Source organism: Clavelina lepadiformis, chromosome 3 (assembly GCF_947623445.1).
Source record: "Clavelina lepadiformis chromosome 3, kaClaLepa1.1, whole genome shotgun sequence".
Taxonomy (NCBI): Eukaryota; Metazoa; Chordata; class Ascidiacea; order Aplousobranchia; family Clavelinidae; genus Clavelina; species Clavelina lepadiformis.
Window position 1 is genome coordinate 16,853,714 of NC_135242.1, and position 27,444 is coordinate 16,881,157.

The window sequence follows — 27,444 nt, forward strand, 5'->3', positions numbered from 1 at the left end:
GGGCAATTGGACATCGTGTCGCAAGGCACACGCTCCATATTAATAGGGAACGCTTTCTAGCTCCAAAGTCCATTACTGCTCGCGTGCCAGTTGCTAACGCCATTGCTAAGAAATAAACGCGATGTAGCGACAGTTTCGTAATCACGCTTATACCACGACGTACGCAGGCACAAGGCACGAAGGTTTATTTACGGCAAACCAACGTGTCCCGAAGCAAGAAAATATAAGCCTTCAGCGAAGCTTTTGCTTTGTAAATTTTCCTAGAATGGGCTAAATTGTGACGGAGAACTTCTGAAGTATTTTGGCTCACAGCATCCTCTGTCAACTGCCAGTCTCCTTTTATGCCATTTAACTTTAGTTTAACTATCATTTATATTTCCTGTCACGGTCGTGGTTCATCGAAGAGAGTAACTTGGTAGCCTTTGCTATGGACAAAGTATATAAATGTATTTTCACACTCTTCTTAGCCTATATTAGTTTTGTTCATAACAAATGCATAACAACCGAGTACTGTGCTATATACTGTGCTATTACTTTAACGACGTGTCTGGGTATTACTACAAAGACATTACGTCGCAATAAACGCGAATTATGAACTCCATGCAGCGGTGGCATATTTTCAACAGCATTATTAGGGTTGATGTTGTTAACACCAACTCGCGTTAGCTGATTTCGATGCTTGAAAGCAGTAAACAGTTTGACCAGTGTTGTAATCTTTTATTCAATGCGATAACTTACATCGTTGCAATAAACAATCGAGTAGAACAGACCAATAATAGCAACTCTGTTGACGTGTAAAAGTATGGGTTTGCTTGATTACTCACAGGGCATACGTCAACGCAGATTGAGTTCAAGTTACGTCTCGAAAAATTACCGGTTATTCGCAATTTCGTGTTATCCTGCTTTACTTATGTATTATGTTTTACTGTACATCACAGATGGCGGAAACAAAGCTATAATTTGTTTATTGCAGTATTGCCCTTTCAACTTCATCCATTCTGTTAATATGATTTTATTCATTCTATTAAATTTAACGTATTTCATGGTTAGTCGTTGTGTGAAACAAACCTCATTGACATATAAAACAAGGGTGTACTCTAGTATGGGCTTTTGAAAATCACATTCTCATTTGAATGACGTATATGAAGGCGACTTTTGTCGTGTCTGACAGGGCTTTTATTCTAAAATAGTAAAATAGGGAATACGGAAACATCTAATACGTATCCTTTTGGCTTTATGTTTCTCTGGTTTAAACTTTGAATTCTTGTGATTGTAGGCCTATACTTGACAACTGCAGTAAAGGAGTGATGTAATAACTTCAATCAGCTTCATTCTATACCTTTCAGAAAACTGTTGGTATTGGTAATAATAGATTACGTCATGTGGTGTGTCTTCACCAGCGTCTTTTAAACTGCTCAAACTCACAAGATTCTCAACAGTAGATACGCCTACAGTCATCTTTTAGAAAAACCTTTTTATAAAAATACAGGCTATGGTATAGCCTCTTCCAAAAAATGACAAATACAATGACAACGTACTTGGTAAAAGTTGAAGAATTTTTTTATTTATTACGTTTTTGTGCAGTTTTCAAACGAGGTTTAAACTGCTGGTTTTTGTTTAAAAATTCTTTGCAGTACGTGTAACGAACTTTATCTTTCTACAAGTGTGGAATACTATCAGTCACCATCGCAACCGATTATTCTCGTATATGTTTAACATTTGTATGTCGCAAACAATAATTAATCCAATGACTCTAATAAAGAATAAAAACATAGCGATTTTATTGCTTCATAAAAAAATCGTCACCTAAAAAAAACGCATATAATGATTTACACAGCGCATTGTCGCCCACACCATGTAGGACCGGAGGTTGATCTTCACCTGGGCTACCTGTAATCGGTAATTAAGGGTCACGAAAACATGACGTAAATCTTGTCATCATAGCAAGAGCTTTACGCTACTTGGTAAGGTGTAAATGCAAACCGTGCAAAACAAAAGCAACAACAACGCAATGAATGAATATACCGGGTGCGTGGTTTACAAACATAACTAATATCTGCAAATTGCAAATATACAGCAGTAGGCTATATTCTATAGTTATACAATACAAATGTACAAACTTTTAGAGAACATGCATCAACCTTCTACCAGCATAAAACGTTTGACCGTACCTATTATATACAGGCCTATATCGATAAATGTATCATATATACCCTACACTACTACAGTATAACAACAAGTAACTTACAATCACCTTAGCAGAAGTGATATATTAGTTGTATTACCGCACGCTACAAAATAAACCAAAGACTCAAAGTGTGAGATAAGATTTCTGTGACATTAGCACTAACTTTTGGTGATTTTCTTGAGTTTAAACTTGACTGATGTATTGAACTTTGCCCTCTTTATAGAGACCTTTGCTAATAATAGTAAATGCAGTTTTGATAATTATTTGAGAAACACTGCATGTGCAAGAAACTTTTACTACAATAATTTTGTCAAAACTTGAAAGTTCAACAGGTTTTACCCAGCGTACAATCTCACAAAAGCGACTGTAATGAAGGTAGAGTAATGTGTAATTTTGGATTAATTGAAACGCGTTATATTGTGAATTGGTGCTATTCTTTACCATTTGATTTGTGGAACTTGGTTGAATTCATTTACTGACCAATTAGCAACTGCTTTTTTCTGTTACGTGTATCAGTACAACTGTCGTGAAAGCAGCTGCTAGTAGTCCGGGCGCCCATATGTTTTTCATCAAAGGAATAAGATAAACACGGGAACAAAATGAAAAGTACTAAAATAGACCATCATCGGATTAAATAACCGCGTAGTTATTATTTATAAAGCATGGAAAGAAGACTAGAACTAATGATAGAATTATTGCCATTTGATGCCATTTGAACTTATTCTGGTGATTATATTACTTTGTTACAGGTAAAAACGCGTCCCAGTATTTAGACGCGTCCTGTAATAACCTCCCCTTTCTGAGTCATCTATATTTAAGCGTTTTGACTGGTTGCTATTAAGGGGGCGTGTTGTCGGGTGTTGCTATTGTTAAAGTAAAAGTAAGTATTTTTGCTGAAAAAATATCACCCAGGAGTTAAACGGATACCAAACAAAACGTTTAAAGAGGTTGTAGGGGTAGCTTGGCTCTACAAATAAACAAATTAGTGCAATAACGCCTACCAAGCGTTAGGTTAGAGTTAGACAAACGTCATTGCTTCTTATGAGTCTTTATTGGTTCTCTTTGATTCAATGCGACATGTTGGCTGTCAATAACAGGAAGCAGCTGCGTAACGGCTTTATTTCCATCCTTTAGCGTTTAAACGATGTAGTAGCAGTATCGGCTGTATCTGTTATATAATGATGTAATCAGACCCTTCAACATTATGGGCTCGGAAAATTGAATTATTAATATATAAATCGAGAGTAAATCAACTTAGAAAAATTAAAATTGACACTAAACGCAAAAAGAAATTTATGATATAAAAGGCGATGGCGATAATGACGAAACAATAGGTGTCACAACATAAGCACTCACAGTAGGCTATCTGAACAGTTACACTTGCCAAACGAACACACCCACATTATCGAGCTCTTTATTGGACGCGATGGTTGCTCACAAAAGAAAGTACCAAGTGAACTATTGCACCGTAACGTCCCAGTCTTTCCATTCATTTCAAAATAGATACCGTACAAAAGAAACGGTTACGAGACATCAATAACCATTTGCTACGACTAGACATATTCAATCATGGTATAAATTAAACCTAAATGGTGCCTTATGTATTCAAGCATAGCCCCTTCAGCAGTAAATTGTTGGGAAATGTTGTTTGAAAATTCCATGGCAGCTGTTTTCAAACTTTCAGCGGAACGCAATTTTACAGCCCTGGTTAACCACAGGTATGCTTTGCATTTTGTTATGCATCTCTGGAATTTAATGCTGTAAAGAATGTGATGAGTTATAGTGCCTCAGGGTTTATAAAAGTTGTTTGCATAATGACTTATTGTATTATTTATTTTTCGTCATAATCTGTGTGGGAACGAAAAAAATGCTAAACATTATAGCATACGAAAATAACAATTTATATTGTATCAATGTTTGTCGTTGATGTCACGTACAATGCATAAACGACTCGTGATTAAAAAATAAACAAATTTCACGATAACGAACGATGCTCATTGGGATCGCTATAATGTACAATAATGTGTATAATTTTAATCCCGCCACGACTGCCCTGATTCAACTGATTTATCTTTAAATGTCGTGCACCAGTTTGGTGTTTTTGTTACCAGACAAGCGACAGGTTTCAGATTCAAACAAGCAATACCAGCACGGCTTTACGTTATAAGGAGGCGTTCCGCCCCTTTCCGATTAATTCTGATTGGACCATTTTTAACTAACATCCGGATACCATTGGCGCAACTCACGAACATTTTACATTGTTAAGAAAAACTGAGCCATTTGCGACCCTTGAAATCAAATGTCGTCACTCCACAGGGTTATGTAATATTGATCTCACCGGCTACATAGTTCTTTTTTAACAAACGGCAAGTTTGAAGCGGCCGACGGAAAATACGCCTGTCATAAACAACAGACCGAGTTACGTAAGGTTTCAACAATGACGAAAATCACATTTAGTGACCGGTGTTGGGCGGCAAGACAACTTTCCTATTTCCTCCAACGTCATTTGATATCGCAAGAGCGGCAAAACCTTTGTTCAGATTAAGTATTTCTTTCATTTCACCTACGGTAGTTCGAAAATACGAAAATATCCACCACGTGTTAAATATCTTTGAAATACGTAGCCTAATTGCATATAACTTTCGTAAGATAATAAGGAGAAAATAGCTGGGCCTGGTGGTCACTGGTCGCTTTATGCGCGTAATTTCGTGCTTGATGACTGGTAAAAAAGAAGAGTAAAGCTATAAGTGTATTCATAACGCTTCCATGACAACCGAACACATCCATTACGCAGTTTAAGCCTAATAAAACTTACCAAGAACCACGATAAGGTCATGGTCTTGTTAAGCGTCATTTGCTTGAAAAGTGATAGCGTTGCCGATGAGCCAAAGCGATATCGTTTTTTATCCTTGCTTTAAATTTTGTTATTTAATAGTGTCTGCTGGTGTTTCATTTTACTTGGACTTCATTTCCTTCCAAGTTTTTCTTTTTCCAAGGTTATTGGTGCGTCATCCACACCAATCACGGTGAGAGAATCCAATCAAGCAAAGTTTGTAAGGATTCTCAACAACGTCATTCTGAGATTAATGATCTGATCTGGATTCATCATTTTTGCTCTATGTTCTTCTTCATTTTCGAACTGATTTGTTCCCGGGCATGTTCTTCCAACGGCTCAGTGTGTGTGTGTTTTTTTTAGTTCTTATGTTAGTGTAACAATTCGCTTTATTATCTTTTATTGGACATCTGAGGCGTATAAGTTCCCAATATCTGGTTTCTGACATGTGTAATCCAATGAGTTTAGTGCACCAGAGCCACGGAAACGGAATTCCAATCCTTCGGATGGGGTTTCCTTTCACCATCCAGCTGCACTAATCTTAATCAACTCATTATTTGTTGTTGTTACCATGTTACTGATGCGTATTTCTGCTATCAGCTTTTAATTACCACATTGCATCAATGACCAAATTTAATTGTAACACTTTTTTTCATTTTTTGATTGTCATTTGCACGTTGGGTTTAGTGGACTTGCTAACCACTGATCGTTTTTATCTTGTGTTAACATCATTCTTGCACGTTTTATGCCCTTGGGCTTTGCTGCTTTTTCCCGTCATTGTCTGCCAGCTGAGCTGTGATGTTTCTACGTTATAATGGTTGGCATTTTATTTTTCGTTCCCCCACTGACGATGAAGAAAAATAAACGATACGATATAATACGTGTATGTACGATGTACACGCTCTTTCCGTTGCTAATGCCCACGTAGCTTTAAGTAACAAGTAGCTTGAGTAGCGTTTTGGACTCAGTCATTTTCCTTTATCCTACACATACTAACATAAAATCCAGCCCACTATTAAAGTCATGTCGTACGAACTTCAAATGTACTGTAGTGGACATCAAGTTACAGTGACCGTACTGCACGAGGTAAGAGGTCTATTCACCAAACAATAAACGTGCTGCGCAGCTGCCTGAAATGGCTATTTACAGCTCGGGTAACAACCTATTTGGCGGAAATAATTAAGGTTTTATAAACAGTCAAGCAGACAACAAATGCCTCCATGCCCCAAAACTACAAGTTGACGATAATTCTGATTTGTTCCAATTGGTTTGAGAACATAATATTGATTAAGTTGAATTGATTGCACTGAGTTGTTATGATTCTTGTTACGACGCTCGGTTTAAACCTGCATTTTAAGATTAAGATAGGACCATATACGCTTAAAATAACCAATAGCCACCCAAGTCAAAGATTACTTTGTATATGGAAAAGTTTTAATTAACTGCTGCAAAAATTCGTAAATGTATTACTGCACAATTCTTTCGAGATTTACAACCAACAGCAGTCAGATTCCGATCACATGCTTAGCAGGTGACTCAACATAATCAAAGCAACGTACATGCGCTGATCATGCTTTTATCACGGACCAAGCACAGTGCACAGCAGACTATTTATTTATTTTTGAACCGTTGTATTAGATTTAAGGCACGCGTATTAACATGGTATGACACTAAACACAGCTAACAGGAAGCTTTACTTGATACTTCTTTATGATACCATTTTGAACCTAGTACAGTACACTAGCATATTTGGTGAAGGAGGCACTGGGCCATGAACCCCATCGCGACACCAATTTTTGGAGCCATAGGCATTTTCACGTCTTCCGTCTTTTTCGTTTATGACATTTTTTGTTTGTGACTCCTTGCCTAATCGTTACCGTTGCAATATCAATTAAAAGATTATAAACTTATAACATGTAAAGCAGTATTTCCCAAACTATGTGTCACGACCCAAATAAGGGTCGCGAAGGAACAAAAATGGGTCGCGCCGATACCATGCAAATCTGTGTTTGTATTAAAATACATTGTTTCACAGTGAATGGGCCACATTACCACTGATTGTCTGTGTGTGTCTGTGGCGTGTAGGTGCTTGAAAAAATACTGAAAGAGTACGGTAGATTGCTTACATGTAAAACGAACTTAGCAACTTACTGCAAAAAAAATCTGTACAATTATTCACTTTTCGTGTTAAAATACGCTGTTCGAGGCTTGGTACGCGAGATGTTCACCAAACTCAGTTTTGTGAAGGCGCTCAAAAAAGTTTGGGAACCGCTGTTGTAAAGCAATGAGGATAGTCGGCAATTAATATAATGGGCATTTAGTTTTCTTTCTTGTCATCAACTGATTACCTTTGGTTTATATTATAGTATTGAGAAAAACTTTCGTGGCTTACTTTCAACAAAATAAGGCGCAAACTTGGCATATCCATATTTTCCAAGATAGATATTGAGAAGAAATATGTTACAAAACACATTATGACGTGAGTATGTTCCTCTACGCAAAACAAACTTTGTTTATCAGAAAACTTGACTCATCTTTTATAGATATGACTGTTTACTTGTCTACTACGCAGTATACTGTAGACTGTAGTTCACCAATAGAGGGGATAACGAGCTGTCAAAACAAAAACGTTAAGGACACCAGGGGCGTTGAGGATTGTGTTGAGGAGGGTCAAAATAAAACAAAATGGTCATGGTGCATAGTAATTATAGTAAACCAGGGTTATTTCCGATTACATGTAGCAAAAAAATGCGATAAATGGTTAGAAATAGTAAAAACACCATTAGGCTATGCCTCTGTAGATACACTAGTGTTACTCGTAGGTACACAAGTAATCCCAAAACATATAACGTTAATTCCTCAATGATTGTAAAGCGATACGGTGCAACAAAATCGTTATAACATATAACATAATCGGGTTTAAAAACTTTACGCCTTAAATTGCCAGCCTTTTTACCGGTTTGCTTAAATAAAACAAGCAGGTTTGCATTTTCTTGCAGTCTTTGATTAGATTACGTTAATACATAAAAAAATACATGCAAAAATAATGTATTGTAATCAGTGACAGTTATTTGAAATGTGGAAAAGTAAGTAGGCTAGTGTTTGAGATTTAAGTTGCTCCCAAACATTTTTAACAAACACTGGGATAAATCATTATAATTATCATCTTTCAGCACAGATCACTTAAGATGTCACCATATGGAATCAACAAAATCTAACGTAGCCTATTTGTTATTACACTTTTTTTCGGCTATATTCTGGTATGCACTGTAGACTGCTGAGTAAATCCACATGTCAACATGCATTCCACCGCGTTAGTTGTAGATGGTTGTGGTCTAACCTTGGGGAAGAAAGGGATTTTATGACATTTATTTCCCGTAAATAATATCGAAAAAAAAATTGAGACATCTTTAAGTAGTTTTTGAGGCTTAAAAGTGTAAAATTTTTGAGTCAAGCCTATCTTTTGAGAAATGGATAAACAAGAAAGTTTCTATTACAGATGGGAGATGTCAAAAAGTTATTGCCCTCTTCCCTCAACATAATATTAAGTACACAACTACCAAAGCAGGAAAAAATTAATGCAATCTTGTGCATGAAATTGTTTTTCGAGTTTTTGTCATTTATTTTTCATCATTGTTTGTAGGGAGCAACAAATGAACTGCTAACCAAGATAAAGGGAAGATAACAAAAACAGCCTCGAATATCCAAAATCACCCAAAAGTAAAAACATTAAACCTAACCATAGGACTGATTTTAAACGTGATTACAACGTCTACTATCATGAAAAAACATGTCCTGCTCTGCTAATCTTTGTAACTATGTTATAGCATGAGTTAGCGAGTTATATACGTAAATATTTAAATCGGTTGCTGTCTCACCAAAGTCATCATATACTTAAGTAGTTTAAGAAATATAGTTTTTAAAATTAACAGAATATACCGACAGGCAAAAATTAATAACCAAAAAATTAGTGTTTTTTGTTTATATCTTATTGCACAAATTTTATAAAAAATCAGCAGGAGTAATAAGTAACTTCCCGTTCCAGAATGCTGGAAGAATATATGATGTTGATCTTTCATGCAAATATTTTGTTGTGGCGGGCATTCGAAAGGGAAACACTTCAATGCACAGCTTCAATGCAATCACTCAGTGGAATGAATGGCAACAAAATCATGACCAGCATATAAGATGAAAGAAATAATATAAGTTGAGGCTAACCGAAAAAAGCTTGCCCGGCCTGAGCAGACTAAAAATGAAATAATTCCGCATATTACAGTTATTAAGTTATATAATAACTTAATAAGAGGTGCCAATTTCTGGAATGCATTATCAAAAAAGTTAAAAAAAAAAACAAATTACACAAATGCTTCTCTAAACATTTGAGGTCTGAATTGCTGCAGGGTAAGTGCATGTTTAGGTAAATGTTCTTGTAACATTTGTTTGATGAATTTATTTTTTTCCATTTATTATTGTAATATTTAGCCTAGCCTATTTTTTTGCACATATAGGAAAGCTTTTTATGTTTGATTTGTCATAAAGTCTGGGGCGGCAGACTTTAAAGACAACAAGGTCTTTCGCCGCTCCACGCCAAGCGACAGTTAATTTCTATAATTTATTTATTATTCGTTTGGCGAAATAGATTCTCTCTCCCTCTTATAGCTAATTTGGGTTTAGTATACAAGTGCACAACCAAATGATGTCGACTACTTCCTTGCACACAGGTATTTTGTTTCTGCACAACCGAGGTCTTGGCGAAAACTGCCATACTCTGCAGTCCGGGTAACGCAGACGGGGTTGTAACCAAGTCATTTTTTCTGACTCGAGGCAGTTTAAGTTGTGACTCGAGTCAAGCCAATAGTCAACGCCTTTCACGTAAATACTATTTTGAAGTCACACTATGCGTTGAATTAAATTGGTTACTACCCTACAATTGTATCATAACCCCCTTTGGAAAGTACGGTAGTTTTCGACAAGAAATCAAAGTGCGAAGTTGCAAATTTTGGTGTGATGGTGCACACTGAAATCGCAATTCTTTGTTTATTTATTTTGAATTGTCATTCAAGCAATCAGCTTTTCTTTGTTCATTTATTGTAATTCGACGTTAAGCTGTTAAGATAAAATAATTCGGTTTGCATGTTGATGACTCTCAGGTGTGCAGATGCCACATTTAAATTAGTCTATAAATTAGTCTCTTTGATACATTTTTCAGAGAGCTGTGATTTTTTTGAAAAATTTCCATTTTTGTTACCTAAAGTTGTCTGACGACGTAATAATGGTATCTTTTGATATTATCTCGCTCTTTACTAACATACCTATCGACTTGGCCATAGATATTGTTAAAAAACGACTTAGTGAAGATATCCATTTGTGTGAGCGTACAAAATTAACGATCGATGACATATGTGAGGATCTGCAGATACGTCTGGAAACCACCAATTTAACTTTCAGAGTACAATATTTCAAGCAAATTTTGCTACTGCCATGGGATCGCCTGCATTAATGATTATTGCAAACTTGGTTATAGAAGACGTAGGGAGCAGAGCTATTTCGACATTTTTTTCGCCAGCCTAAAATATGGAAACACTACGTTGATGACTCCTTTGCGATTTTAAAAGTTGAAGATCTTGGAAATTTTTACCTACACCTTAACTCTATGGAATCTTCTTCATAAACTTCACTTTGGAAAAGGAAGAAATTTGTTCAATTGCTTTTTTAGACTAACATATTTCCTGAAATAAGTTAAGTCTGCTCAACTCAAAGGTCTACAAGAAACCTACTCATTGTAATAGGTCTAATCTCAACTTTCATTCGATGCGCGCACTACAGCACAAATACTCGATGGTGAAAACTCTTTTACAATGAGCAAAATCACTTTCGACCACAGATAAAGATAGAAAGAAAGAAATAAAGGCTGTAAAAGATTCCTTATGATTAAATGGTTACTCGGATTGGATACAAAACATAAGCCAACAAAAAGTCAACCATAATTCAGATAATTTCAAAGCATTCCAAGGTTTTGTTCTTCTTCCATATATCCCCCTCCTCGCCGAAAAGCTAAAACTAATTTTATGTGATCACAAAACCAAGACTGCTTTCAAACTGGCTTTGAAGATTGATGGTATCCTTTACTCTCCCAAAGATCCTATACCAGAGGGAAATAGACAAGGTGCCATTTAGGAAATTCCCTGTAAAAACTGTAATGGTACTTATATAGGTGAAACAAAACAACCTTCTGCTACGAGAAAGAAAGAACATAAATCTGACATAAAATAATTTTTATATGAAAAGAGTTCTATTAGTAAACATGCGTATGAAAAAGCACACATAATAGATTGAGAGAATGCCCATGTACTTAATTTCGAATCAGACTACTGGAAAAGAAAATTTATGGAATCGTTTCATATTAACTCGAAACAGGATGTAATAAATGATAAAAAGACACTATTGATAAAATGACACTATTGTCCCCTATATACTTGCAATATTTTACTTAAATCTGTTATATGTATTTGTTTGCCTTTAACTGCTAGTTTTTTACCTTTGCATTATTATGTAATTTTGCATTTCTTACGTCATTATCAATGTTGTAATGACTCGAGTCACATTTTAAAATTACTTGACTCAAGTCAATGCTTGAAATGACTTGACTTGACTCGAGTCTCGGAAAGTAAGTTGACCAAGTCATTAAATCTTAGTTGTTAATTTATTGGCCAATTGAATTGCAGACATTTGATTTCATTGCGAACGATCGGTTAAAGGTATAGCCAATTACATGACTTGATTTGACTTGCATTATATTTTAACTTGACTTGACCCAATCAGTAATTTGACTCGAGTCCTAAAAAAATAACTTGGTTACACCACTGGTTATAATACCATACATCATAATTGTTTCTTAGTTATTGCTTGTATCTAGGTAATTTAGTGTGTTTGTACTTTTCAAAAATATTTTTTATTCTCTATTATTGTAATCTGCCCTGACGAAGCTCACCCACATGGGTTTGCGAAACGTTGCTTTCAATAAAGAATTCCATCATCAGTTGAGCACCTTTTGTTGTTGACATTACGCCTGGTGGCACACATAGTAATTCTTATGAACGTTTCGCTGGCCCACGGACCATGTGGGTTAGCTCATCAGGGCAAACTTCAGCAACAAAAATCTGAAAACAGCAAGTATTCTTTAAAAAAACTACAACTACAAAAACGTTGGCTATACTAAAAAAGCTGAGTCTAGTATACAAGTGAACATCCACAGGATGCCTTTGTATACTACACCACAGCTACGCAAATTGTGACACCATCTGTGTGTGCACTTGTATACAAGACCCAAATTGTCATACACCAGTAGAACAGCCATTGTTATTAACAGTGTATACGTTAAAATGTAGAACGTTATGGCTTACTTATCGACCAAAGTGGAGAGTGTAGCTGCTGCACGCAGCAAATCCATTAACGTGCCTGCCGAACTTTATTATTTTCCTGCCGATATATAATAAAGAAACAAAGAAAAGCTGGTTGATTGAACGCCAAATGATAATAAATAAACAAAGAATTGAGTCTTCAGTGCACGCCATTAAGACCAAATCTGCTTCTTGGTACTCACGATTACTTGTCGAAAACTGCCGTTTTTTCCAGTCGAACTTATCACAGTATCAACTATTTGAAGTGTCTCATTTGGTTGTTTTTTGACCTTGCTTTAACTCACAACTTTTTGACACAGTTGAAGTCGAGGAAGGGTGCACAGTTGTTGTTTCTTAAATAAGTGAGTCACACCTCGGGATTCGAACACCTGTTCTTTCTTGGATAGCCTGTAATTTGCTATGCAGCGTCTTTATGCATTGCTCCACGAGTCTGACAATTTTTATTCTATTATTTGCAACACTTAAACTAACAAGACAACTTAGCATAAAAAAATAAATGCATTTTTTCATTTTAATAACTAGCTTTTTATCTGTATAATAATTATAAATTGAAATCTACGATATCTATACTTAATAAATAAATAAAATTAATAAATAAATTACTATACGCAGTTAACTTTGCTGAAATGTTGGTCAGGAAATGAGTACGATTAATAACGACTATAGAAAAACCTTTGTTTACATTTTAACTCGCCTTTAGCATGAAACAAAAGTGGTCAAACTGCCGCTCGCCGACATGTTCTTTGTGACTCTTCCAACTGAATAGTAATATCCATTATTGTTCATTATCCATGCATTGTTTACCGTATTTCTATTGACACTACTGATTTTGCGGCTCGCTGGTGTTTGTAGTTTTCTGCAAGTGACTTTTTCATTGAACAAGTTTGCCCACCCCAGGCATAAAACAAGTATAATTAGAAAATTCTTTAGCAGAAGAGACGATTGTTTGGGAAAATTTTTTGACTGTCTTCGAAAAGAAATGCAAATTTTGTGAAACTGATACTCAGTATTAAGTAATTACTTGTGAATTATGATATGACCTGCTTTCCCAATAAACACAGTAACACCATAAAACAACGTGAACAGTAGCAGGAAAAATTACATAATTACTTACGGCCATGTGTCACGTAAATTCCATTATTATATATCGAGTTACGTGCATAGTTGTGTTTATGTGTTAACTGATTAAGCGTTTTTTTATTAGTTTTGCCTTTTGGTTTTATCCTAGCAAAAAGTGACACAGCTAAATCAGCATTTTTGCCTACATAAGTTATGTAAATGTTTGTGTTTCAAAATGCAAAAATTTTTCAATTTATCGCTGCAGTTTAGATTGAAATGCATAAAATAATTACAACTTTTCAGCCTGTCCATTTGGTTACTGGCCAAAATTGGGTGAGATATGCTTCAAAGGGTATAACGATTAAGGGAATAGTGTGGTCTATACCACAGACCAGTGGTTCCCAAACTTTTTTGAGCATGAGCCACTTTTAATATATATAATGATTCGTATCCGTAACCCCCTTTCACCAATTCACATCACATGACTGTTTGTAGTCATTTTATTTAACATGTAATTTAGGGTGACCAAGTTCACTTGAAATATGTGACTTTATTGAAAAGTTGCACGGAAATCTAAATACATGCAATACTTCAGTGCAAAAAAGAGCGTCATCGTCAACGATTGCTGAGTGAAGATTTTGCGGTGTTGAAAGTACAAGAGAAGTAGCAAACACCTCTAGGGGGTCAAGGCCCAGGGGCTCCCCTGGAAAATTGTTTAATCTTCATAGTCTAAAATGGAATAAGTTGCATAAAACTGCTTTTCTTTCAAAAAAGCAGATTGCCTGGGCTATAACTTGATACAATCTTGGTCAGGGTTGCTTTCGCAAGCACTTTTTCTGATTTTAGAAACGTTTCACTTTAACTTAACCATTGTTCTTCTTGTTTTTAACACATGTGATGGTATTGAAAACACTAACTGTCTTGTTCATATTACCTAATCTATTTATTTGCTGCGTTACACACCGAAAACAACCAAAACTCGATTCAGCCTGAGACACCAAAATGTTAACTCAGCCTGTATTAATAATTATTATCGGTTGCAATTCTGGCGTCACCTTGAGTGTTTCAGTTGCATGCAAAGATGACGTAGCAATGCTACCATGCTATTTTCCTCAAACCAGTAGAAGAAATTAGGTTACGTAGGATAAGAGTATTTTGTAAGATTTTTTTGTGCTCTTACCCTCAGTTTAAAGTCCCCTAAATTGTGCTCCAGATTGGGAACCACTGCTATGGACATTTATGACTGCTTTTCTTTAACCTTGTTTTGGCAGAGAAAGTAAAAGATTAAACAGTTTAGACTTTCGATGCACTGCTAAGCAGTTGAAAGTAAAATGCATGTTCATCAGTTGCTGTGACAGCGTTCAGACTTTGTGATGAATAACACCGCCATTATGACGTAATCTGTCGTTAAATGAAGCTGATCTTGTGTTTCCATGAGTGGTCCTTTAGTTTTTGAAGACATTGTAACATGGCTGTTGATAATGAAGTTGTTGTATCGCTGCCAATTCCAAAACCACCAAACGTAGATGACTTTATTATCATTAAACCAATCAGTCAAGGTGCATTTGGCCAGGTTTTCTTAGGTAGAAGAAAAACTGATAAAAGGCTATATGCTATAAAGGTAATTATAATGATCATTGATTCATTGTGTAAAATATAACTGGTCTGTATATGATTTTATTAATTTTATTTTTATCTTTAATTTTTCTGCAGTCTAATATGAAGAAAAAAAATATGTTAATGTATATATATATTTATCTAAAACTGCTGTTTAGGTTATGAGGAAAAGCAAAATGGTTCGAAAAAATATGACCAAAAATGTACTTTCGGAACGTAAAGCCTTGGCATTAAGTAAAAGTCCATTTATTGTTCATCTGTATTATTCTTTAGAAACCACCTTGGACATATATTTGGTATGTTGCCTATAACAAAAACAAAATATGGTTGTGCCGATAAGCCGAGCATAATTACTAGTGTTTAAAAGTTTAATGTGACTCATGAATATCAATTTATACAATGATGTGTAATGTTACATGAACAAGTTTATAATAACCAGATAATGGAATACATAATTGGTGGCGATGTCAAGTCCTTGTTAGCAGTTCTGGGCTATTTTGATGAGCCAATGGCTGTTCTTTATGCTGCTGAGGTTACAATGGCTTTAGAATACTTACACAAGCATGGAATAATTCACAGGTATCTTATACACATTGTAATGCTAGACCTACATTTGTTGGCTCAGTAGCCGAGTGGTTAGAGCTCTGGGCTTGTAATAATGTTCCATGTGTGATGTCTATGGCCTATGTCACTAGGCCTTCTGCTGTATTCCTCTTGGACAAAGCATAAACAAAATTTTTTCTATTCTGTGTACCTGGTGAACAGTTCTAATTTTGGACAAAACAACATAAATATAGAAAAGACAAATAAAAACGATGCTTGACAATTGGAACTTGCACAATGGCTAGTTTGGTAAACGAAGCTTGAGCAATGAGGAATCATTGCAGGGTTAAGTCACGCAAAGAAGATCCTCAGTTTTAGGATAAACATTGTCTTACCATACCATAAATACGCTACAACTATGTAGTAAACGATAAATTTTTTTTACCAGTTTTGTAACATTAGAAGTTTTATCTTCACTTAAACCAATAATACTATTTTTAGGGACCTAAAGCCAGATAATATGTTGATATCTGCCAAAGGTCACATTAAACTGACTGATTTTGGGCTTTCGTCTGTGTCTTTAGACAGAGGTGACTTTAACAAGTTTAAGTTATCATGTATGTTAGCAAATATTATTTTAGGTCTAGTAGGGATGGGCGTTATTAACTAATGTTTCAATTATTGTTAACTGATATTTCAGTTATGTAACTACAATGCGAAAGCATCATGTAATTTTAATTTTTCTCTCACTTCGATTTTACTAAATGGAATTAAATTGGCATTTCAAAGATAGTCTTAGCCAGTGTTATGCGCTGACAGATTCCATTATATGCAATTTGTTTCTTGCATTGGTTAAACGTACCATTACAAGATTGTTTACACTGTGTATGTTAATCACGCTCAGCTCTACCAAACAGGGGTTTCCAAACAGAGGTGCGAGATGACATTCAATTATTTGGATTCTGAAGTATTTAAATTTTGCTAATCAAAGACTGCATTTCAGTTAAGTGAAACACATTTAGGCTTCAACTAAGTTAAAAAGTTTCTTTTTTTTTGTGTGACAACGCATCAAAATTTTTCTAGGGCTGTGAGGAATAAAAAAAAGGTTGGGAACCCCTACTCCAGGACCTAGTATAGTGCTTAATTTGTAATGCAGATATGTATAGTGGTTGTACAAACTAGAAACTTTAAGAGTAAGTTATAAAAAGTAAGTTAATTTTTGTGTTGCAATAGTTGGTGACATTCTCATCACATTCACTCAATATAACACTATTTTATATTTGTTGTCAGATTTAAATATGTCTGATGTAATAAAAACTCCATCTGCGACATCAAAGTTTTCCAACAAAGAGTATTTTCGTACTCCAGGACAGGTTTTGTCTTTAATATCAAACTTCAATTTTGTAAGTCATATTCATAATGTTGCAGCAAATTGAGCTATGGAAAGTTTTTTGTGTCCTTTGAATCCAACACGTGTCAAATTTTAGCAAAATTCTCCTTATGCTCGAAATGCCAGCCCATCAGTAACCACAAAAAAGAAACAGACGTTGCGGCTTGGAGCTCGAAGGTTTTCATTTGATGATTTGCCTGTCAATCGAGGATATCAACCATCGGTTAATAGTCCATTGGTCACAAATAAGGAGAATAACTTTCCATTGGTAAAATATATTAGTATTTTAAAGAAAATAGAGCTGTCATCGCAAAAATTTACTTTTATAAATACTAGTTGTTTTGTGTTCTTTTCCAGAGCACAAAGTCTACTAACACGGAACAAACACCCGAGAAAAATGAAGATCTAAAAACTACGCCCCCTGAGGCCAAAAAAATTGAAAGAGATGAAATAACTGAAACTCCGGCAAGGGTGGCAATAGCACGAGAAAGAGGTTGTGGTCATTTTATGCCTCACTTCGCTTGCTTGAAGTTTCATGCAAGTGAAAAACTTCACTTGTATGAAGTTTTTATTGATATTGGTTGGTTGTTACAACTTTGACAAATTATGAAAACCTTTTAAAATTAAATCCCTTGTTCTAGGTTTTGATTCAATGTCTGGTTCAATAACTTCAATTCGAGACTTGTTATCACCACTTGAAAACTCTGAAAAACAGTGTTGTACGCCAGGATCGCAAAGACGTTTTAAGCGTCTCAATGGAAGAAATCGTAGTTTTATTGGAAGAATGGATGAAGTCATGAGTAGAATTCTTTGATTAATTTCTCAAACTTTTAAGCATATATTTTTCAATAAATTGAGGCAGGCTCCGGTATTTTTATGGTTTCAAATAGTTTTGTTTAATATTTGTGAATTTTGAAAACAGATTTTTTATCACCTACCTGTCTCACACCATCCATAAAAGCTGTTTCCAGTCTTTCATATGAGTCATCAGTATCATCAGATGCAAGATCGCCAGCATGCCGTGTTCAGGATGTTCATCCTGAATCAGAAGACAAATCCTCCATCCCAAAGGACGATGTGTTTGAAGTAAAATTATAATGCAAGCATGAAAATATAAGTAAGAGTAATGTTTAAAAATTTGCTTTTGTGAAACCAGCAGGGAAAAGATAACATTGAATTGCAATCAAGAAAGCAACGACGTAGGTCATCTGATGAAAAAATGGGGTCACACAATGAATCACTCATCCAATCCAACCCTGTTAGTCATACCAGTCTCAACCCTTTTCATTCTGCCGGTGAAAGCCTTTCCGCCACCTCAGGTGAATATTAATTTTTTTTGTGCTTCAGGTTAACAATAGCAGCAATATAAGGCAGTAATACCTTTATCTAAAAATTTGTCTTATGTTTGTTACATACTTACAGATATTGCGTTCATTAAGAACTTTGTTTCAATTTACATACCCAAACCAAAATGCTTTGGCAAAACTGCCACTAAGTTAAAAGCTTCAAACCTACATTGCTACCAAGTAGAAAGCAAACAAGAAACATGACATACAGATACAGTAATGCCTTTTTGTGATCTCGAGAGTTGCCTGAAATTACCTAAATAAAAATTATACAGTTCAGAGATATCCTTGTCAACCCCACAAAAGAAGGAAAGTGCATTCTAGCAACCATACTGGTTTAACCACTGATATTCAAGCATTTAACTTATATGAGGTACATATTAATATGTATTATATTAGTTAACTTCTTTCTTATGCAAGTCTGTGATACTTTGTAATGTACATATTCAAGGATATCTGCCAACTTGTTTAGTTCACTTTTGCTACAATTTTTTTAAATTCAGAATGGGGTTGTTCAGCCTGTATTTAGGAGGCACAGTGACTCGTCTGTGAAAATATCTCAGAAAACAAAACGATTGACTTCAAGTCTTTCTGAAATCCAGAAAGAACTGACAGATGCTCATTCTAATGAACATGCAAAAATTATTTCTGCGGTAAATACCTCCCACAGCCCCAAACCAGCTGACCACATTTGTGAAAACTGCAGTGTAAACACGACAAAATGTTGTAATGACTGTCAAGCAATCAGACCAGGTGATGATCATGTTTTCCAAGAAAAGAATCAAGGTTCTTTATCCAATGCTGCTTCAAGTCATTCACCATCTAGAAGTAGATCTCTCTCATTGGAGAAGAGTTTATCAGATATGGATGTCAGCTTTAAAGAATTATCCTTTAATGACATAAAAGTCAACAAACATAATCGTTGTAAGTATTCCACAGTGTACAGTTGAAGCTCATTGACTCAAAAGCTAAACAGACAAAATCACTTTTGGTTATTGTATGTTTAAATTAAACCAAACTTGCATATAATGTTAGTTGAATACATTCCAATACAAAGGAAGATTGGCTGGACAAAAGGGCCACTTTAGATAATGATTTATGACATGATGAGTGATTTTATTGACTAATTTTTAGATGACAATTGCTGTTGTTGTCAAAAATAGTCAATTACAGTGGTTAACAAAAATCTTTAATTAGTTAACTGAAGTCAATTCCAATAAAATTTGAGAGTCAAGCAAGATATTTGTTGACGTGTAGACGAATAGGTTTTCTGTAACGACCATTCTAATGTATTGTGGTATATTCAAAATTTTGAGTTTAGCCAAATTGATTTAATGAGCATCCACTGTGATTATATTAAGTATTTTTTTTTCAAGAAAGAATATTTTAAAATTATATTATAACCGATTAAAAAGCAATTTAAATAGTTTGTTGGTTTGGTCTCTTGTTTTTCTAGTATTGATTTGTTGAACAATAGCAGTATTAAATGTTGAGAAAATTAAATGTTTATGTATCATCAATTCACTATTTTATAAATTTTTCTATATACCACTTCAGCAATTTCTACTCAAGACCCTTCATCGTCTGATGTAACCAGCTCACCTGCAAGTGAAGACGATGCTGGAAAATCTAGCGTTCAAGGCAATAGTAAACAGTCACCACTATTTTATGATTATGTTGTTGCAAATCTTAGGAAGTAGTTTGCTTTAGTTAAATAATTATATTTAGACATTTCTAGCAAAGTTAATTGAACAATTTTCCAGGCATCGTGTTGTCTTTTTAGGGATATATCATTCGTCACCAAACCAGAGAGTTTTATTTGGTCCTGATGTTGGGAAATCAGTAAAACATTCAACCCCTGCTCACGATGAGTCGGTTGAAGTTGTCAGAGGCAACGGTGAAGAATCATTTACGTCCAAGCCATTACCAAGGTCTGACACAATGTTGGTTGCATTGTTTTTGATTTGCATTGGCTTGCACAGTTAATAGATCCGTTTCTGAATCTAAATTCTTATTGTAACTATCCATACTATACCACAAAATGTAAATTCACATATGCTACTATATATTAATACAATAAGGAAGTAGTATTTTTACTCAAATTAACACCCAAATGTCATATAGTGTTGCATGGCAGACATGTGAAACTTGCATATGCGGCTGAATACGACCTTTCTTGAACGCAAGTGTGGCCTGCACCTTGTTTAAGTTCTGTATTTGATTATATCAATATTCTGTACGAACATATAAAAATCGGACATTTTTGTTTGATATGGTGAATTTATTAATTTTAGACACTAAAGTTTTTTGCAAGGAATCTGCAGATTGAAAATTAACTATTTAAAGAATACTTTTTTGAACTGCAATGAGAAACTAATGTTAAGCACTTAAGAAGTGGCTTGAGTATATGGCATTTTTGGAGAGATTTGTGGATCTTAAAAATGCCGTTCTTTCTTAATGTTATTGAAGTCATGTAGCCCTTCTGACATCAAGTGTTAAAAATGATTCCTGCAACTGTTGAGCAGTGTTACATGCCCATGTTGTGGGACTGATAGCAGCGTAATATCTCGATTTAGATATAGGCTAGGTAAGGAGTTTTATAATTACAAAATCACTTATTTAAGGATTGAAGAAATGAGAGTCAGAGAATTTATTTGTTTCAGTGATTCCTCATTCTTAGATGACCACAGCCGTGATTTCAAGCGAACTGCCAGTATGGAAAGTGGAATAGTAGGTCTTGATTCAACAGGGTAGGTTATTTTAATGGTTTTCAAACATGTGACGCGTCGCCATAGGACTGTCAGCACTTCCAGTATTCTTTTCACAGAGTTTCACCAAAATCTTGCAACTCTTCCATACACAAAGATAAGATGACACGCAACGAGAAGATAATTGGAGATATTTCACCTATAATTCCCAAACAATTATCGCAGTCTAATTACCACAGTGATGAAGACTGTTTAGAGATAAGCACAACCAGGAGTAGGAAGATACTGAGTCCAGTATGGGAAAACAGCTTCAGTAAAATAGATCAAGAGCTATTAAGAAAAGCTGGTGCGCCTAAGACTTGTCGTAAGACCGGGTTGTTAGCAAATTCCAGATCTGTAAGTTGGAACGATCTTACCAAGGAACATGCCAAGCCATTTGAATCTCACAATGAAGCAGCACAACCCTTCGTTCCAGTTGAAAATTTTTGTGACTTACCACTGTCTTCTGAAGAGGAAGATTGCCTACCTGCTCCTCCACTTCCTTTTTGTCACAATGATTCTAGTGATAATTTGGATCCGAATAATTGCTTGGAACCGTCGGTAAATATGAAGACCGCCCTAAGTAAAGAAATATTCAATATTTATTTTTAACTTCACACTGCTAGTTTTTTTGCTGTGTTCATGACTCATTTCTTTGTCATTTTTGTCACGATTTATTTATTGTCATACTGTAGATACAAAAGGAACCAGACAGTTTGATGCTCGACGCAAGTATGGAAGAAGGCATACCATTATCCATTATGACGTCATGTATGGGAGACGCCTCTGTTGTTCATCCATTTAAAGTAAACGACAACAAGACCCCACTCAGACCAGGGGTAACCATATTTCGCAGATGTTTGAAAGTTTATAGTTGACATGCATGACCTTTATACATAACAGCAGGCAGATGGTTGGAAGCGGTGGTTGGTTAGTTCAGCATCTGTCAGTTCAACTCCAGTCAGATGACTTGGGTTTAATGAAATAATATTTACTCATGTTTTCAATTATGTTAACCAAAGTTATGTTGATCGGGGTTGAATTGACATGAAGCTATGTGCATCAAGTTCATATTGTGAAATAATTTTTATAGATGGAATCAGCTTTCGTCAATAAATCTATGACAAAGTTCAAATTCAATTCACCTAAACTTACACCATTTCTACCGAATACCCCAAAACAGATCCGTCCAATTCCCATGTATAATTCCTTCTGTACCCCTAAAAACAATATAACACAGAAGCCCATTTTCACCCCATCTGCGAATCGTTTTTTTACCCCTAAACCAACTCCCCTTCGAACCCCAAGGAGTGTCAGAAGGGCGAAGAAGAACACAGTTGTAGAATCAAGAATATGGGGTTTGTATTAATTATCTGTCTTCTAAATTAACAATTAAGATATTTCCACGCTTATAACAGTTCACAAAAACATAATGTTAAAAGCAAAGTGTCAAATGAGAAATATGTTTGAATCTAGTCCTGTGTTCTACCAGCTATGTAACATAATAGCATGTTTTCACGTGAGTAAGGTTTGGCAGCTTTTCATAACAATTTTCAACGTGGGGCTTAAAGTGTCTTAGTTTTAAATTTTGCCTTTTTTATCCAAGGTACTCCCGAATACCTCGCTCCTGAACTTTTAGTACGTCAGGCTCATGGACCTGGTGTTGATTGGTGGGCTTTGGGGGTGTGTCTTTATGAATTCTTGGTTGGAATTTCACCATTCAGCGATTCAAGCTTGGACCAAATTTTTTCCAATATTTTAAAAGGGGGTAATGGCGTTACTTGGTAAAAATTATGTCAACACTCTGTTATATTTTATATATACCTGCTTTCTACAGTGAAAATAAATACTAACATTGTAGTTGAAACTATGAATTTGGTGTAGAAATCGAATGGCCTGATGGAGAGGAAAGCTTGTCCGATGGCGCCGTTGATTTAATCAAAAATTTGTTACGAAAAGGTCAGAACGAACGGGCTGGGGCTAAAGGTATATATGTTGACAATATTGGTTTTACTAGTTAACGTATGAATAATGTTTTTTGTATTCGATGTTCACTTTTGTTACGTTTTTGATTGATTTTTGTGAATAATCATCATTTCTGTGTTGTCTATTTTTTCGTAGAAATCCGCAACAGTCCAATCTTTTCGTCAATTCCATGGAACGATGTGTTTCAAGTTGTTCCCGATTTCATCCCACAGCCGGAAAGCGACACGGACACCGAATATTTTGATCCTAGAAATAAAATCAGAAAAAATTCGACAGAAGAAGGGGAAACTCAGAACTAAGTTGCAAAATCGTTTCATCTTTATATGAAAATAAGGCCGGGTTTTGCAGTGAAACGTTTTGTTAAATTGTATGTCGCCCAGCTTTCAGGAAGTTTTGCATTTAACGTAGATTACGACTTCATCGTATTCCCCGAGCGCTCATTTTTCGATATTTATTGACGTCAGCCTTCATCATTAGAAAGTCTTCTTTTATGTATTTTTGAAGCGCGTGCAATATCAAAAATTGAACCGTATTGCTTAGAATAATGTTAGCTATAATCTGATGTCTAACACTGCCTTTTGTCTACATTCATATGTGCAGCGATTTCTACGCCAGGTGACTTGAATCGGTAAATAGAAATTGTTCACTATTGATGTGACCTTAAAAACATTGCGACTCGAAGCATATTGATGTATTTCTCACAGTAAACTGCGTTTTAATTGCAGCCAGTTCTTGAGTTCAGCTTGTATCAAGAAAAATAAAACTAGTTCGGAAAGACACAGCTTGGCATAAAAATGTTAAGAAACCGCTAAGTTACAGAATGACCAGTTGTCCATGCATTACTTGGGGTGGGTGTGGTTGCTTGGTTTACGTCATACTCTATTTCTTGTCGAATAAGGATTTGAAATAACTTGTGTCATCTTGGTAACTTACGTGAGCAAAACAATGTAACCTACGTTTGTTCTATGTGGGTAACTTGCTTCCGTATTCGTTGTCTTCCCACAATGATTCATATATTTTAGTTGCGCGTTTAAATCTACGTTTGCTGAATCTTCTTACATCACAATGCGCGCATTTATACGATACGTGACTAACGTCACAAAACCATCACCAATCCTGAAGTTTCATGAAATGTTACGAAAACCATCCATGAAACAACCCTGTGGAATCAATGTTTACGTAAGTGTTGACACATAAAAGTAATCATCGATCCCAATTGTTGTTTTTCTGATAGGAGTTCAATTCACCAACAGCTAAAGAGTGCTTGCGTTCAGTTTCTCCGCAGATTGGTGGGGTTCAGAAAATTAAAACTTCATTTGATTGACAGGAAAGCCAATGACCATTTAAAATAGCACAAATCTGATTTCTGCAGCTTCACTTGTGTACAGTAGTATATACAAGGGCGTAAACATGTGACGAGAGAGTTTAGTGAACTACCGGGAAACGAAGGTTCTTGTAACTAATTGTGCTGTTTATTTATCGTTTCAATACGCAGGCAGCAGCTTTGGTTGCTTGAGTAGTGATCGCAAATAATACGACGTATACCTTGTACTGACGTGATTTGCTATTACGCGTATAAACGACGTTGGTCTCACTAGTTATATGTGGTTGTTACTTACGATTGTTCAAACAAGGAATTTTACCTATGACTTTCTACGGCTAGTTCAGTGATATCATTGAATTCCCGCGTTTCATACATAATCAGATAATTCTCTAAACAATTTATTTTTATTCCTTCAATGTATTACCTCAATTAAGGAAGTTTTGCATTTCTTTATCTGGAGATATCTGCCTACGATACACAATAGTTGCCCAGCTGATTGAAATGAAGTAAACATGAGCAGTAGGCTGTAGGTTATTAACAGATACAAGAGCGAAAAATAGTGTTATAAAAAAAATTGGTGATATAGTTATAGAATTGTACAGACACTATTCAGAATGTCTTAGTTCGATCTGTTTCGTTCTGTCAGGGTTATAATCTTGAGCCTATTTTACAAGTTATGGTAAAATTGAACTATTGTTAGTAATTTATAAAAAACTGCAATTGGATCTCCCAAACACGATATAATGAGTTCACCTACAGGGAAGAACACACCAAAATGGTGGAAAATAGTAATGAGCAAAGCCCAAGTCCTACATCGACCAAACGGTGAAAAAAGACATCATTCAGAAGATTCAAACAATGTGTACGAAGACATACAGACACACAGTGATAGTTCGTCGCTTGAAGACAACGATTACGAAGAATACACTGCTTCGCCTTATAGACGGCGCAGTCTTAGCGACACTTTCATTACGGTGTCGAGTAAAACGCTCCAGGAATCTTTGAAAAGAAAAATTCTGAAAAAAAATGCCTGGATTTTTGCTGAAAGTAAACCTTCTTCACCAAAAAGTGATAGTGATGCCAAGAATTTGCAAAGAACAAAAAATTTGCAGCTTCCCAACCGTCCTTCGTCTTCTTTCACGGAGGAAGTGAATGCCAAAATGAAAAGTTTAGGTCACTTCAGAAGCAGGAGTCAAGAAGGCCTCCATCACATAGCACGTTCTTCAAAAGAGGCTGACGCAGAAAAAATTGAAGTTGATAATGTTTTGTATTCATCCGTTTTCTCAACACCAACGGTATCTGAATGCAGTACGAGCAGGAATTACGTCACCCGTTCTACCAGTCAACCATTCAATGAGCCCAATGAAAGCACCACAGAAACAAAAGTTGAACGATACAATCCTCTGTACGATTGCCGAGACTCACTTCTTCCAGTTCAGCAATTGAACAGGCAAATAATTGTAAAACCAGCGCTTCCACCAAAACCCAAGTCTAGGCAAACGAATGCCTCCTCAATGTGCCTTGAAAAAGTTGTACCAACACGGCCTAAGACCACTACCTATCCAGCAATTGAAGACAAGACTCATTTTGCAATCGAGGATTTTTCATCTTCTAACGCAATTTATTCGTTTGCAGATGATCCACTACCGTATAGCTAATACGTTATTAGTCCAAGCGTTTGCTTGTGTAACCTATACCTTAGAAAATCTTTTATGTCGGTTGTTCTATCTTATGATTTATATTTAACATTTTAAGCGTCCGACATCAATAATTAATTATTACTTGGTTTTGCAAACGCTTACATCTTTGGTTTTGCACTATGGCTGATGCACTTATGAGGAGAGGGAGTAATTCTTTTGTATATCTTTATAATTTACGATTGATAACATCTCTAATCTCGTTGTAAATAAAATCAAGGAAACCATAGGCCTACCGCTTATTTGTAATTTTGTGTTAAACTTGTCGTGATAAATCAACAAATCGAGATGATATTCATATGTAATTTATTTCTTCATTGCTTACTTGTTTATACTTCTTAAACTATTTTTAAAAAGTTAAAATTGATTACACCCATTTTTTTGTTACACAAGTTTGGTATCTGGAACTCTATGTGGTAGTTTAGCCCAATTAACTTCAGTAGCCTGTTTAATTTTCTAGACAAATGCATCAACCGAAATCTACCGAGAGAATCCAAATGAGCCACTGCCAACATATTAAAGGGCAAATAAACGAAAACATTTTTCAAACAAAGAAACAATTTTCTTCGAGTAGCGTTATAAAACTTCATCAAATACAAGAACAGTACAAGGTAGGATATACGACGGAAACAACGGAGAACGTACAGTTTCTGAAATTTTAGTGGGATTGTGATGTCTTTAAATAGAGTTCCTTAAACTTTAGAAAAAATGTTACTTTAAAAGTTCCTTATAAGAGAAATATGTTTATGTACTAGTAAAATCAAAATGATGTTTCCAACGACGTTGTGTATGCGTTTCGTTCCAATTTTAGATATTAACTTTTATAGTTATACGACCGCATGCATACAGTACTATGATTTATTTGGTGTTCTTTTTGTTTGCCTTTGATTTAAGTTTTTTTCAGAAAATCAATTCACCATGAGTTCCGCCATAAATGATGGTTTATAGAAAGTCTATATTAAAAGCGTGTATGCTTTACGAGAAGAATTGTCAAAGGTCATCTGATATTTGCGAAACTATCTATGCAACTTTTTAGTCTCAGCACTTGACTTCACGTGGATTCCTTCTGAGTATGCCAATACTGCTCATGGCCACAAAACTCTGCCGATCAAAAATTAGTTTTGGTCATTTTTAGGAAAGATATGAATAAAAACGGAAAAAATAGCTTAGATTTTATGTAAGTTTTACCGTGATTGACCTGAAGTTGACAAAATCACCATGTGCTGCGAAATTTTTGCTGACGTGAATGGCCCTTACTATCGTTAACGTTTGTAACAAAACATGGGGAAATGC

General features: G+C 35.4%; 1 protein-coding gene and 1 long non-coding RNA gene across 3 annotated transcripts; both read left to right on the top strand.

Annotated features, from left to right (window-relative positions):
* Positions 1 to 3,354: 3,354 nt before the first annotated feature.
* On the top strand, positions 3,355 to 5,901 carry LOC143450791 (uncharacterized). The gene is made up of 2 exons (XR_013114776.1): positions 3,355 to 3,906; positions 5,185 to 5,901. It is a non-coding gene; the product is annotated as an uncharacterized LOC143450791 (long non-coding RNA).
* An 8,848-nt stretch (positions 5,902 to 14,749) lies between these two features.
* LOC143449214 (serine/threonine-protein kinase greatwall-like) lies at positions 14,750 to 23,909 on the top strand. 2 transcript variants are annotated; one of them, XM_076949324.1, is made up of 21 exons: positions 14,750 to 15,122; positions 15,277 to 15,414; positions 15,558 to 15,697; positions 16,163 to 16,251; positions 16,952 to 17,064; positions 17,149 to 17,319; positions 17,409 to 17,544; positions 17,693 to 17,851; positions 17,974 to 18,137; positions 18,208 to 18,370; positions 18,673 to 18,770; positions 18,901 to 19,321; positions 19,955 to 20,044; positions 20,181 to 20,328; positions 21,061 to 21,147; positions 21,225 to 21,705; positions 21,840 to 21,983; positions 22,238 to 22,502; positions 22,751 to 22,912; positions 23,029 to 23,130; positions 23,266 to 23,909. In XM_076949324.1, exons 1-21 carry the CDS (start codon positions 14,970 to 14,972, stop codon positions 23,427 to 23,429), a joined length of 3,588 nt encoding a protein of 1,195 aa, XP_076805439.1. In that variant the 5' UTR covers positions 14,750 to 14,969; the 3' UTR covers positions 23,430 to 23,909. The 2 variants fall into 2 exon arrangements, with proteins under 2 accessions (XP_076805439.1, XP_076805440.1); XM_076949325.1 differs by having other exon boundaries at positions 18,211 to 18,370.
* The last annotated feature ends 3,535 nt before the right edge of the window (positions 23,910 to 27,444 follow it).

Bases quoted from the DNA above. Each gene is read 5' to 3' on its own strand.
- LOC143449214 (XM_076949324.1), top strand. From the start codon at position 14,970: ATGGCTGTTGATAATGAAGTTGTTGTATCGCTGCCAATTCCAAAACCA. The intron at 15,698-16,162 runs GTATCTTATACA...TACTATTTTTAG, and splicing joins AAGCATGGAATAATTCACAG to GGACCTAAAGCCAGATAATA. The intron at 18,371-18,672 runs GTGAATATTAAT...AAAATTATACAG, and splicing joins AAGCCTTTCCGCCACCTCAG to TTCAGAGATATCCTTGTCAA.